Source organism: Choloepus didactylus, chromosome 21 (assembly GCF_015220235.1).
Source record: "Choloepus didactylus isolate mChoDid1 chromosome 21, mChoDid1.pri, whole genome shotgun sequence".
Taxonomy (NCBI): Eukaryota; Metazoa; Chordata; class Mammalia; order Pilosa; family Megalonychidae; genus Choloepus; species Choloepus didactylus.
In genome coordinates this window covers 50,560,946-50,573,800 of record NC_051327.1, presented here as the reverse complement: position 1 = coordinate 50,573,800, position 12,855 = coordinate 50,560,946, and the positions used below count along the sequence as shown (strand labels likewise).

Sequence of the window (12,855 nt, the reverse complement as noted above, 5' to 3'; positions counted from 1 at the left end):
ATCATTCCTGGGCCCCAAAAGCGGTGCTATACATAGGATGAGGGAAGGGCGGGTCGGGGATGGGCCAGTGGCTCTGAAATCCCAGAGGAAAACGGGAGACATGAGCTCGCCACCCGCTGGCCTCGAGCTCCCCAGTGCGCTGTACGAACAGCCGGCATTGGGCTCTTCCTCCCTGAAAGTATTGGGAGACGGATGGAGCGAACGCGGCGTCCCAGGATCTCGGGAGAGAGGAAGCACGCGAGGCTGGGCAGGGAACAGCTCAAGTGTGGTGGTGGTGGGGAAGGCACGATCTCCGCTCTCCGGGATGCCCCAGCCCTAGCGCACGCCTCCGCTTCCGCGCCCCTCTTCGCAGGCGCGCGCTAGGCGCACCCCCTTCCCTCGGCGGCGCCGGGCGCGCGCCCGGCCCCCTCCTCCTCCCCTCCGCGCCTCTCCTCTCTCCCGGCAGAAAGTTAGCAGCGGGGAAGGAACTCCGGGCTGCAACAACGCGTGGCGGCGGCGGGCGGCAAAGGCTGAAGCAAGAGCCGCGGCGGAGCGGAGGAAGCAGGGGTGCTGCAGCCGGAGCAGGTGCAGCCGGCAGGTCCGCGCGCCCCCCTCGGTCCCCTTGCCAGAGGCTGAGGGGGGGTGGGGGGCCACCCGGACTCCGCGGGGAGATTGGGGCGAAAGGCCATGCGGCCGGGCTCTCCCCCGGCGCAGCGGGACAGCGGCCAGGGCCGGGGGCGCAGCGGCGTCGCTTCATGCAGCCGGGGCAGCTGGGCAGCGGCGGCGGCGGCGGCGGGGGCGGCGGCTGAAACCATGTCCGGGCAGCGCCGGGGGCTGCCGCCGCCGCCGCGAGCCGGGAGCCGCGATGGCCCCGTGGCTCGCACCTCCTCCGCCTCCGCCTCCGCCTCTTGCCGCGCTGCCACCGCCCGGAGCCTCTGCTAAGGGGCCGCCGGCGCGCAAGCTGCTTTTTATGTGCACCTTGTCCCTGTCCGTCACCTACCTGTGCTACAGCCTTCTGGGCGGCTCGGGCTCCCTGCAATTCCCACTGGCACTGCAGGAGCCACCGGGCGCCGCCGCCGAGCCCCCGCCGAGCTCGCCGCCACCCTCTCTGCTGCCTCCCCCCGTGCGCCTCGGCGCCCGCTCGCAGCCGCCTGCGCCGCCGCCGGACAACGCGAGCCGTGGGGAGCCCCCCGAGCCCCCGGAGCAGCCCGCTGCCCCCGGGGCAGACGGCTGGGGGCTGGCAAGCGGCGGCGGAGGCGCCCGGGACGCCTGGCTCCGGACCCCGCTGGCCCCCAGCGAGATGATCACGGCGCAGAGCGCGCTGCTGGAGAGGGAAGCTCAGGAGTCCAGCACCACCGACGAGGAGCTCGCAGGCCGAAGGGCGGCCAACGGGAGCAGCGAGAGGAGCGGCACCGCCAGTACCCCCGACTACGGGGAGAAGAAGCTGCCACAGGCGCTTATCATCGGGGTCAAGAAAGGGGGGACCCGTGCGCTGCTGGAGGCGATCCGAGTACACCCGGACGTGAGGGCAGTGGGTGTAGAGCCGCACTTCTTCGACAGGAACTACGAAAAGGGGCTGGAGTGGTACAGGTAGGATCCTGGGTTCGGAGGAATGGGGATAGAGGCATGGGAGACACCCTGAAGAGGAAACTGCCCACTTTCCGTACCCTTAGGAATCCAGGCACCGTCCCGAGAGCCCTTAACACCACGAGGGCCCTGCAAACCCTGGCGGGGCTGTTTAGGAGGACCGGCCGAGAGGGCTGGACACTGGCTGAGAATCACTTTATTTCAAGGCGAGGGAAAGAGGTATCACCCTGCCCTGCCTCCCACTCCTGATGTATGGAGATGGTTTCCGAATCTGCCCTGCTAGGAGCCTGGGAATCCCCAGCGCTGGTGCCCGCGGGGTGTTTCCTAACTCAGACTCTTGCTGGGCTCTGAGCATCTTTCTGTGCTGGCGACACTGAGGAATGAACCAGGGTAGCTAGATTGACTAAGGAGCTTTGAGATCCCCTGGAATCTATCAAAATCGACCCCAAACGCATTTGCGTGGCTGGAATTCAACTATAGCATTTTCAGGTTAGAGCCGAATGAATAGGGGACAGTTAAAAACATGATGCTGGTGAGTTTTGGCTTTCTAGTAAAGACTGAGTATGTTTCTCACCTCCAGAACTTTCTGTCCCTTTTGGCTGAATGAATACTAGGTTGGTTTTGCATCAGAGGTATCAATTTCTGCACGACAGTTGGTGCCCTAAAAGCTTTTTTATGCCCCCCACTCGTGCGGGTTCTAACCTGCACCTCCTTCGCAACAGATTGGAGCTTGTGTATTATGAGATGTTCATCTATTTCCTTTTCCACCGTCTACCATGGTGAAAGGAAGGGAGAAGAGAGGGGCTAGGAAGTTAAGTGCAGGTAAAATAAATTAATAATCCAGCTTTCTTGCCAACCATGACATTTAAAACAACACTCTGTTTCAGATGTCCAAAATGCAAACTTCCTGCACTTTTCACCTGTTTTATATCCCTCTAGAAAACAGAACTGGCTGGCTGGCTCCATCTCTGTTGCATTTCAGTAATTAATTGCAACTGTCAAACAGAAACAGGGACTTTGTCAGTGAAAATGATGTTATCATCTTAACAGAGCCAGTAGGTAAATAAGGATCTTTCCCTGACAGGTCACTTTCTTGTTCAAGAGACATGCTTTCTAAATTCAAGTTACAGCCTGGGAAAGTTTTAGAGTAACTTAACTTTAGAAATGTATAATAAATATGCATGTTATGATTGATTTTTTCCACTTTAAAAAATATGCTTTATGCTTTAAAAGCTTGAGAGGAGTACACTTCAGCATAAACATTCCAGCGCATTAAACTGAAATAGCAAATGTGTCTGTTAATGTCTTGTCTGTTTCAACAGAGAGAACTAATTGCAATATTTTAGGAGGCTTCAAACAGCCCCTTCCTATCAAAACATAAGACAGCAAATGCCTAATTTAACTGGAAAATCAGTATTTAGAACATCACAAGCCATGGCTTCCAGTTTGTGATTATAATTAAAAAGGTGTTAGGATGATTAATGCAACAACAGCAAAATAAAGAAGGGGTATGATGTCTGAGAAGGTTTCAGTTGTTTACTTGTTGGTTGTAGGAATGTTCTAGCTTCCTCTGTGGTGTAGCTTTGACCCTAGGAGGGTGACTGTGGCTTTTTCCAATTCTAATTTTAAAGCTGTAGCTTGTAAGAAGTGTCAGATGCCCTTTGGGGGAGAGAGAGGCATAATGATCAAATCTTAACAAACTATTTGGGCTGCTTTGCAGCTGCTGGAAAAAGAGAAGGGGGTGTTTTATTCAGATGACTTAGAGTTCATGAGGAGTATGTGGTAGGATGAATGTCAGCAAGTCCCATCGTAGGGTCTGGGGATTTTCTGAATGGAGAGAACATGGCAGGTTTTTCCATGTGCTTTGTACTGATGCTGAGAAGAGAAGGTATATAAATTGTCTCGCTGTTACGGCATGGCTCCTGAAGCTGTTATTCCAGCGTTATGGTAATCCCAGCTTCCAGCGATTGCTTGTGGTATTTGAGACTCAGTGTCAGTATTTGGTAGCCACCATTAGAAGTGTCATTCTGAAGAGGGGTGGCTAGAACTAACTTCACTTGATCCTCACTTAAGAGGGTCATGTGGTATCTCTGTATCCTTAATCCCCTACCTCAGTGTCTCTCCAATCCTTATAAATGTTTGGCAGTGCTGATTGGAAGAAGTTCTCTTAGGTTAAAAAAGCTTCCTGACAATATGTGTCTATTTAACATTAGCCACCCAAACTTGGCTGTTCTGAAGACTCCTAGAAGGTCCTTGGACTTGCAGGAACCAGGTGTGCCCAGTCTGGTCTTGGATAGCTCAACAGCCTTAATACAGACATCAGGGCTTTGAGAAGCAGTTGTGAGATTTTCATTCGCTCAGTCTCTTCAGGATCCCCCCTCTCTCTCCCTTGTTGGAAGACCAAGGATATTTTCACTATTTTGAAGAGAAGAAAACAGAAGCATTGATTCAAACCAGCAAAAGAAACCCATCCTTTTGATTCCCTGGTCCAACTTTTAGATGGTAGCATCTGTACTCAAATGGTATACTCCCTTCCTGGGTACCTCGTAGCCTATCTGGAATCTTACTCTCCTATGTACCTAATTAGGGATCCACAGATTAAAGGTTTTGAATTTTTCCACTTTTATTTGTTTTTATTGTTGTTATGTGTTTTTCCAATAGCTTACTAATTCTGCAAGTGTTTTTCTCTTGGGTTTTCAGCAAGAGGGAGAGCAAGAAGGAATTGGGGCTGCTCTCTGCAGAGCTGGTTTGTGGTTTCTTCATATTTGACTAAACAGTCCTCGCATTTTTATTTCCTTGGTGTCACTCCAGTGATCTCTAAATCCGGGTTTTGCTTTGCTCCTCTGCTGTTGGTTTAATGTGATTTAAAAACACATTTGATATTAGAACATGTGCATCAGATTATCAGGGCAAGATAGACTAATGGATTAGGATGCATGTGTGTGTAAGCTGTGGAGGAGAAAGCCTTACTTACTGGATTGACACAGACCAGTGATTAATAAATGAGGGTAGATTAACCTCCCCCCACGCACACCCATGCATAAAAGGAGCAAAGCCACAACATACCTTTCTGTATGAGCTAATATGGGCCGTCTGGGCAGAGACCTTCCAGTCTTTCAAGGGATGGGGCATCCTGGTAGACCAGCGGATGCTACTGCAGAGCTCATTAAAGTGACAGACACTATTTTAGCTGTTTCCTCCCTCACAGTTTACACACTATACAGTAACTGCGACCAGTTTACTTTGGAAACGACTCAGCTTCAGGATGATGGGAACTCATGCTCTGTGATTTCAAGTTGTCTCCACTGTCAACAGCTAATACACATATCCCATTGGCTGGTGGGAAACAACTCAGGAAAAGAGTTTCAGTAGTCATGCCCGTGCTACCCAGAAGACACTGGTCAGCAGCGTTATTTGTACCTAGTCTCTGGAGAGAGAATGAAGGGGAAGGAAAGGCACTGGCATTTATTGAGTGCCTCCCACTGTGGTGCTTGGCACTTTAGTAGTGCATTATCACATTTGAGTGCTGTGATAATCCTGTGAGCTGCATCGCAGCGTTCCCATTGTACAGCTGGCTTAGAGGTTAAACAATTTCTCAACGTCCGTCCGTTGGCTGTCAGTGGCTGAGTTGTGATTTGAACCCACATCTGTCCAAATTCAAAGTGTGTATTCCTTCTACCACATCACTTTGCTGCCCACTAAGCACAGGAAAGGTCATATCAGTCGTTCATTCTTACATTCAACAAATATTTAATAAATATTTACCATGTGCCTAACACGTTTAGGTGTTGCTGATCAAAAGGCGGAACAAGACCGATGAAGCACCAGTTGTCCTGGAGTGGACGTTTAGGAGAGGAGAAGGGGAGACAAAAACAAACAAACAAACAAACAAACAAAAACTATGCAAATAAATGTGTAGAAAATTTCTGGTTTGATAAAGGCGGTAAAGAAAAATAAAGTAATTGATGGCCCAGAGCTCCCCTGTGCAATTCAGTAGCCACTATGCACGTGTGAAATGCCCAGATTTAAATGTGCTATACATGTAAGATACCAGATTTTGAACACTTAGCATGAATCAAAGAAAGCTAAATTGCTCAATTTTGCTATTCATAGTAGGGTAAATAAAATATATTATTGAAATTAATTTCATCTGCTTTTTTCTTTTTTACTGTAGCTACTAGAAAATTTTAAATTACATCTGGGGCTCATATTATATTTTTATTGGACAGTGCTTGTTTAGGGCAATGCTTTACAAACTGTTAAGTGCATACCAATTACCTGCAATCTTGCAGGTACTGATTGAGTAGATCTGGGGTGGGTCATGAGATTCTGCATTTCCAACATGCTACCAGATGCTGCTGATGCTGCTGGTTGCTCCCCACACCTCACTTTGAATAGTATGAGCTAGAGAATAATTGGTGTGTGTATGGTGTGTGTGTGTGTGTGTGTATGTGTGTGTGTGTGTGCGTGTGTGTGTGTGTGCATACACATGCGTTATTATAAATAGGATGATTAGAGAAAACTTCTCTGTGGAGATGACCTACATGAAATGAAGAAGTAAAATACCCACATGTGGTTTCCAAATAGAGGCAGCAGCAAGTGGAAAGGCCCTGTGGTGGAAACAAGCTTCAGGGCTTTACATTTTTCATTATTCCAAATGTATGGTCTTTGTCGGTAGAAAAAACTGTTCAAATCTTGGCTTTGTTACTTCCTAGTTGAATGATCTTGCTTAGATAATTTATTTAACATCATTCAACTTCATCTTTATTTGAGAATATTTCCCTCCTTGCAGGATTGTGGGGAGAAATAAATGAAATAATATCAGCAAATGCATTTTTTAGACAAAATGAATATCCTCGAGCAGAAATCCAACTTGACCTGACCACTGGGTTTTTCTATTTCTCAAATCATTTTGGTTTCTTCTACACTTTACCTTCCATCTCAGCTGACACAATGTTGACTAAAGAGTCTCTTACTGGGAATGACTTTGGGAAAAGTCTGATAATGATTGACTTTGAAGTCTGCAGCTGCCTAACTTTTTAAACCAAGGGTCATAGGCTCACATGCTTTCAGGGCCTACCTGGGTCATATAATGAATGAAATAGATTAGGTGGGGAGAAACTGGGACAAAGATGCTCTGTCTACAGGGGGCAGCCATTGCTCTGTTCCAGCTACTCTTTTCCATGTGGAAATATGACATCAGGGTTACCAGATTTTCCACCTTGTAAGAGAAACTGGAAATCCAAATTTTGATCTGAAATCTTCTGAGTTTTAACGTTGGCAACAAATTGAAAATTTTTAAAAACACTGCGTGGGCCAACACTGTGGAACAAACAAACACATCTGTGGGCCGTATACTGCCAGCTGGCTACCAGTTTGTGACCTCTGGCTTAAAGTCATTTCGGAAAGTAATTGGCATACCCATACCATTTGTAGTTGCCAGAATTGTGGCTTACATGTGTTATTTTAGCTTTAAATTTTTCCTCTTTATGGATTGTGCAACAGCATGGGGGAAATACCTCCCAGATATATTGCAACAACAAGAAAAAGAGCTTGATATAAATAGGAACATTGAGGCAGAAAAATAAAATTCACAAATAAATTTCCTTTTGTTCCCAGTTAAATTTTTCTTGAAGGTGGCAACATTTTCAGTTGTTTGTTCATTATTCAGGAGTGCCTGTATTTATTCTGTATAGATAACTTGCACTTCTAAAACAGATTCTGGTCGGGTGTAATGAGTAAGACTGAGAGTTAGAAAGATTGGGTTCTAGGCTTTGCTTTGCCGTATATGAGTTCTCTTGGACATCACATTACATAAATTGTTTTAACCTGTTTCTTAGATGAGGAGGCAATATTATCTCCATAGGATCCATTCACCTACTCAAATACTTTGGCTCTAGTGCATTCTTCTGTATTAAAGCTTTCAGGTTGGCAAAATAAAAGCAACATACTTTAGAGCATATTTTCATATTTCTAAGTAAGAACTCACTGCAACCTCAATTGTGTGACCTTGGACAAGTCAAATATTTAATATAACTAAGCCTCAGTTTCTTCATCTGCATAATTAGCTCAATATTATCTACTTCCAGAAGATGAAATTAAATGACATTTAATGTGCCTCATGCAGAATCTGTGACATGGTAAATTCTTTTACTTCTCTCATTCTCTCCCCTTCTTCCTTTCTCTCTTGTTTTCCCTTCCATTTTCCTTCACTTCCTTCCTTTTATTCTACCCATCAGTACTGAAGGCCCTGAAGAGAAAGCTGTAATACATTTTTTCATTTGAAGATAGTCTTGTATTTCAAGATTATGTCTGAATGAGGGATTTCAAACCCTAAAGCAGCTCTTAAGTAGCTCGCCAGAATACAATCAAAACCAGATTCCAGAATTTGGTCTATTGTGACTTAAGCTGCAGAAGAGTATGATTTCATGAGGTAACTGCAGCCAGAATTCTCAACAAATGGAATGGGGTAGTGGAGTCTGCAGGCTCTTAGAGCTTACACTGATATTTTCTTGAGCTTCCAGCAGGAACTGTTGCTGTGTGCCCTGTATAAGTCCAGAAGCAGGAAGGCTCCCAAGGACATGTTTGCCTTCAGTTTTTTTTTGCAGAACTTAATGCATTTGAGAATTCAGGATTGTTCGAGATTTGGCTGCTTTCGTTGATGTTCTCCAGCTGTCATAACATGTTTTTGATATTGTATGAATCATATCAGGCATTTTTACTTTAAAGTTGAGGGTTACATGTTAGAAAGTTTTAAAGGTTTCAATTTTGCATAATGGATGATATCTCTGGAACTGATTGAACCACCTCCCTGTTAAAAGTAATCTCTTGATTCTATCGGTTTCTGTGGGTTAACAAGCTCCTCTGTAACTGTCTTGGGAATTTCAATCTGAAATTGTAATTCACTAAGGGAGCCTTTCAGCCCATCTTGCCATTAATTATAAGCAGGCAGTTGATTTTTTTTTAACATCAGCTAGTTAGGATTGCCTTTTAAAAGAATTTTTTCAAACCTTTATTTAAGAATATACAAGACATATTTACAGGGAAGCAAAGCAACATATGAATTAGCTGATATTTTTTGGTTGCAAATGGTAGAAATCAAATTTAAACTATTGTAAGCAAAGCAGAATATTTATTAGCTTTATGTGATTGGGAAGTCTAGGGTCTAGCTGGATTCAGGCAAAACTGACTCCAGGACCTTAAATGATGTCACTAGGTCTCTGTCTTTCTCCTTTCATTTACCGTGTTTGTCTTTACCTGGCTTCATTTTCAAATAGGTGGTCTTATGACATTTTAGGCAAGATGGTAGCAGAAACCCTAGACAAACATGTTTTATGTTTATCAATCCTTTTGGAAACAATTTTTCTTAAGAACTTCTGTGGGAAATTCCTGGAGATGCCTTTGGTCTAGCTTGGGTCAAGTGCCATTCCTAAAGCAATAGTTGCAAAATATTCTAATCGGGTTTGGGTGATACAGATACTACTTTGTCTTGGGGTAGTGGTGGCACTGAAGCTATAGGAAATGGTGTCCTCATGGAGAAAGAGGGGTTCATTGGTTCTGTTGTTAGAAGAAGTGGTTGCGAATTAAATTGGATGTTCATTGGACATATGAAGGTCCACTCTGGAACAGGCACGTGATCTCTTAACTCCATGTTTTAACCCTAGAAAAGATACAAAGGATTCGTTTGGGGAGGTTCAGTGCACTTATTATTTAGTTGCTCATTTATTTATTTATTCATTAAACATGTATTGATTGTCAACTCAGTGATATGTACTGCAGTCAAATATGAATCAGTCATGGCCAAGGAGCTGAAAGAGCTCATCCAGGGAAGAAATGGGCATGTAAATGACTACACTGCAAGATACTACCAGCCATGACAAAGTGGGATTTATTGCAGAAATGGAAGGATGGCTCAATCTTAGGAACTCTAATATTGATATGGGAAAATGAGAAATGTATGATTTATTTTATTGATAAATTGTAAAATTAAATTCCTATTCCTGATTTTTAGAACAACCTGCTAATAAAATAGGATCATATGAAAAGTCAGAATCATCTTTAATGGTGTAGCACTAGGAAAGACCCCCTTAAATCGAGAAAAAGAACGCAATGCCCATTATTCTCACTATTCTTTAATATTATTCAGGAATACTTAGGTAATGCAATTAGAGAAGAAAGAGAAGCAGAAAGGGGAGAGGTAGGGTGATCACCATTTCAGTAGTTTGATCTCATTTTTGGAAAACTTTAAGATAATCCCCCCATGAATCTATTAGGAACAATAGTAGAATTCATTAAGGTGGTTGGTAAGGAAATTGCTATGCAAAATCTATATGTAGTTTTCCTATATGCCTGCATCAACAATTTTGAAAATATAATGGGAGAAAATATTCAATACTAACCAGAACCAAGTACACAAGAAGAAATTTGCTAAAATTGCAAGGAACTCATGAGAACAAAATTTTAAATGCTTTGCTAGGGACATCAAAGAGAATAGGAATAAATAGAAAAACAGACCCCTTTTTTAGGATAGCATGTTTCTTTTCTTTTTCTTTTTCCCTCCCTTCTTTTTTTCTCCCTGCTTTTCTTATCTCTTTCTTTTTTTGTGTGTGTGTGGGGGGGGTGGAATTCGTTGCTGCCTAAATTGAGGTCACTTGTTTTTGAGTGGTCCGAAAATATTGTTTACATAAACATGATCAAAGTGCTAAACTTAATATATAAGGTTTTCTTAGTTTCTGTGTTTCATTTGACTGAGGAAAGGAAGGATGGTGAGACAACTGTTAACTGCTCATATTCATTTCTTTAGCCTGTGTTTTAATTCTTTGGGGGTGCTGGCTGCCCTATACCTCAAATTCAGGAAGGGGTAGGACTGCATAACGTTATGGATTGGCAGTTGAATTAGTGTAAATTAGTATATGCAGATGCATTCATGTTACAAAGCAGAAATCAAAATCAGGGACAAGTGATGATTATTTTAGAATGGGAGAAAGACATGAAAATTTGGATCTGAAAGAATAACAGTAGCAGTGGTGATAGCAGACACATACTGCATTTACATGTGCCGGGCACTGCTCCAAGCACTGAATTCATTCGGGCTTCACAAGAACCACGTGAGGTAAGTACTGTTGTTACCCACATTTGACAGGTGAGGGAACTGAGGTACAGAGAGGTTAAGTAACTGGCTCAAAGTGATAGAGGTGGGATTCAAACCCAGGTGTTTGGCCTCCAAAATACAGCATTTCCTTTTATTTGCCTTGAAGCTCTTTTCCACTGGAAATGTTGTCTTCCGGAATCATAGGAGTGAATAAAAGTTTTAGCATTTGCCCGCTGGAAGCTTCTGATTTCCCCTCTACAGTTGGGTTGGTCTATAAACAGGACAGGCAAACTGAAGTGCCTTGCCCACTTTAGCAATCTGTGTTTAAGTGGCTTCCTTTTTATTTTGGGAGCATGCCAAACTCATTACCACTTTAGGTCCTTTTAATTCTCTCTTCCCTCCTCTTGGAATGTTGTGCCTCCAGATCCTTAAGCAGCTGGGGTCTGCTTATCTGTCCCTCATGTGTTGACTCAAGTTTAAGCTCTTCAAAAGGCCTTTCCCTTTTGTGCAAATGCATTTTGTTGATCCATTCATCTGTTGATGGACGCTTGAGTTGCTTCCACCTTTTGGCTACTGTGAATAATGATGCCATGTTCAGCCATAAAAAGGAATGAAGTTCTGAAGCATGCTGCAACATGGATGAACCTTGAAGAAATCATGTTGAGTGAAGTAAGCCAGACCCAAAAGGATAGATATTGTATGATTTCACTTTTATGAATTACCTAGTATATGCAAATTCATAGAGACAGGAAATAGATTAAAGGTTACCAGGGATCGGGGGTGAGGGGAAGAGGATTTACTGTTTAGTGAGTGCAGAGTATCTGTTGGAGTTGAAAAATTGGGGTAATGGATGTTGGTGATGGCTGCACAATATTATGAATATAATTAATACAATTGAATTCTGCTCTTGAATGGTGTTAAAATGGGCAATTTTGAGTTGTATATATGCTACTACAATTAAAAGATTTTTAAATTTAAAGACCCTCCTCCATTTCTGATCGTATTATCCTGTTTTATTTTCTTCAGAACATAAATTGCTCTCCAAAGTCATTTTAATTACTTATGTCTTCTTCGCAAGAGTAGGAATCTTGTTTGTCTTGGTCTTTGCCCATGCCTAGAACAGTGCCTAGCACATAATAGACACTCAATTAATGACAGTTTATTAAAAGAATGAGTGTGTGAGGCACTGTGCTAAGTTTTCTTGTAAAACTCCAGGCTTCCGAAAAGAAATGACACTCATGTTTCTTAAGAACTCTGGCTCTTTCAAAGAACTCACGTCTCTTTCAAAAGACATGTCCAAGTCTTAATCCATGTTCCTGTGGATGTGAACCCGTTTGCAGATAGGGCCTTTGAAGATGCTATTATTAGTTAGGTGAGGACTCATTTAAGAGTAGGATCTTTGAAGATCCTATTTAGATGAGGCCAAATTGAATCACAGTGGGTCTTATTCCATGTGATTGGAGTCTTTATAAGCAAAGGAAATTTGGACGCAGTCATTCAGTAGAAGCCAAAAACCACAAGTAAGCAGAAATCAGAGGAACAGACCCAAGGAGAGAGAGAGAGCTCACCACCTGACGGAGGATTGCTGGAATGCTGTAGACTCCAGGAGAAAACAAGCCCTGCCATTACCTCGATGTTGTACTTCCAGCCTCCAAAACCGCGAGACAATAAATTCCTGTTGCTTAAGCCAACCCATGGTGTGATATTTTTCATAGCAGCCCTGGCAAACTGAGACACAATTGTTCTAAGCTTTTTCCACATGCTATTTTTGCAAGGCTATTTGGGATGCAAAAAAGAGAAACCGATTTGAACAAGCTGTGTTATCTAAGTCTCCCCAAAAGGTTTCTACAGAGCACACGTTATCTCATATATTCCTCACAGCAGCCTTGGAAAGTAGATGCTTTTTTATCCCAGTTTTACTGGTATAAAGAATGAGGCTTATAGAGGACAAGCAATAGCCCCAGGACCTCTCAGCAGGCTGTTTTAAGCCAGGTGTCTCTACTGCAACACACAGCTTTTGGTCCTTACAGAAGTTTTCGGAGAAGGGCCTGGATAATTCCTGGTAGACCACTATACTCCAAGATTAGTTTGGATTACACTTCTCTAAATGCATTATCTAAATGACATAGTTGCCGATTAATAATCAAACAATTACACAGAGACCCTGTGACTGATTTGTGTTATTCACTGTAGCATGC

General features: G+C 43.7%; 1 protein-coding gene across 1 annotated transcript in view; it reads left to right on the top strand.

The window, feature by feature from the left end:
• Positions 1–443: 443 nt before the first annotated feature.
• The window catches only part of HS3ST4 (heparan sulfate-glucosamine 3-sulfotransferase 4), a 414,065-nt gene continuing 401,653 nt past the window's right edge, over positions 444–12,855 (top strand). The window contains exon 1 of the mRNA XM_037814495.1: positions 444–1,569. Within this exon, the coding sequence (XP_037670423.1) occupies positions 845–1,569 (725 nt within the window). The 5' untranslated portion in view covers positions 444–844. The remainder of the gene's footprint in view (positions 1,570–12,855) is intronic.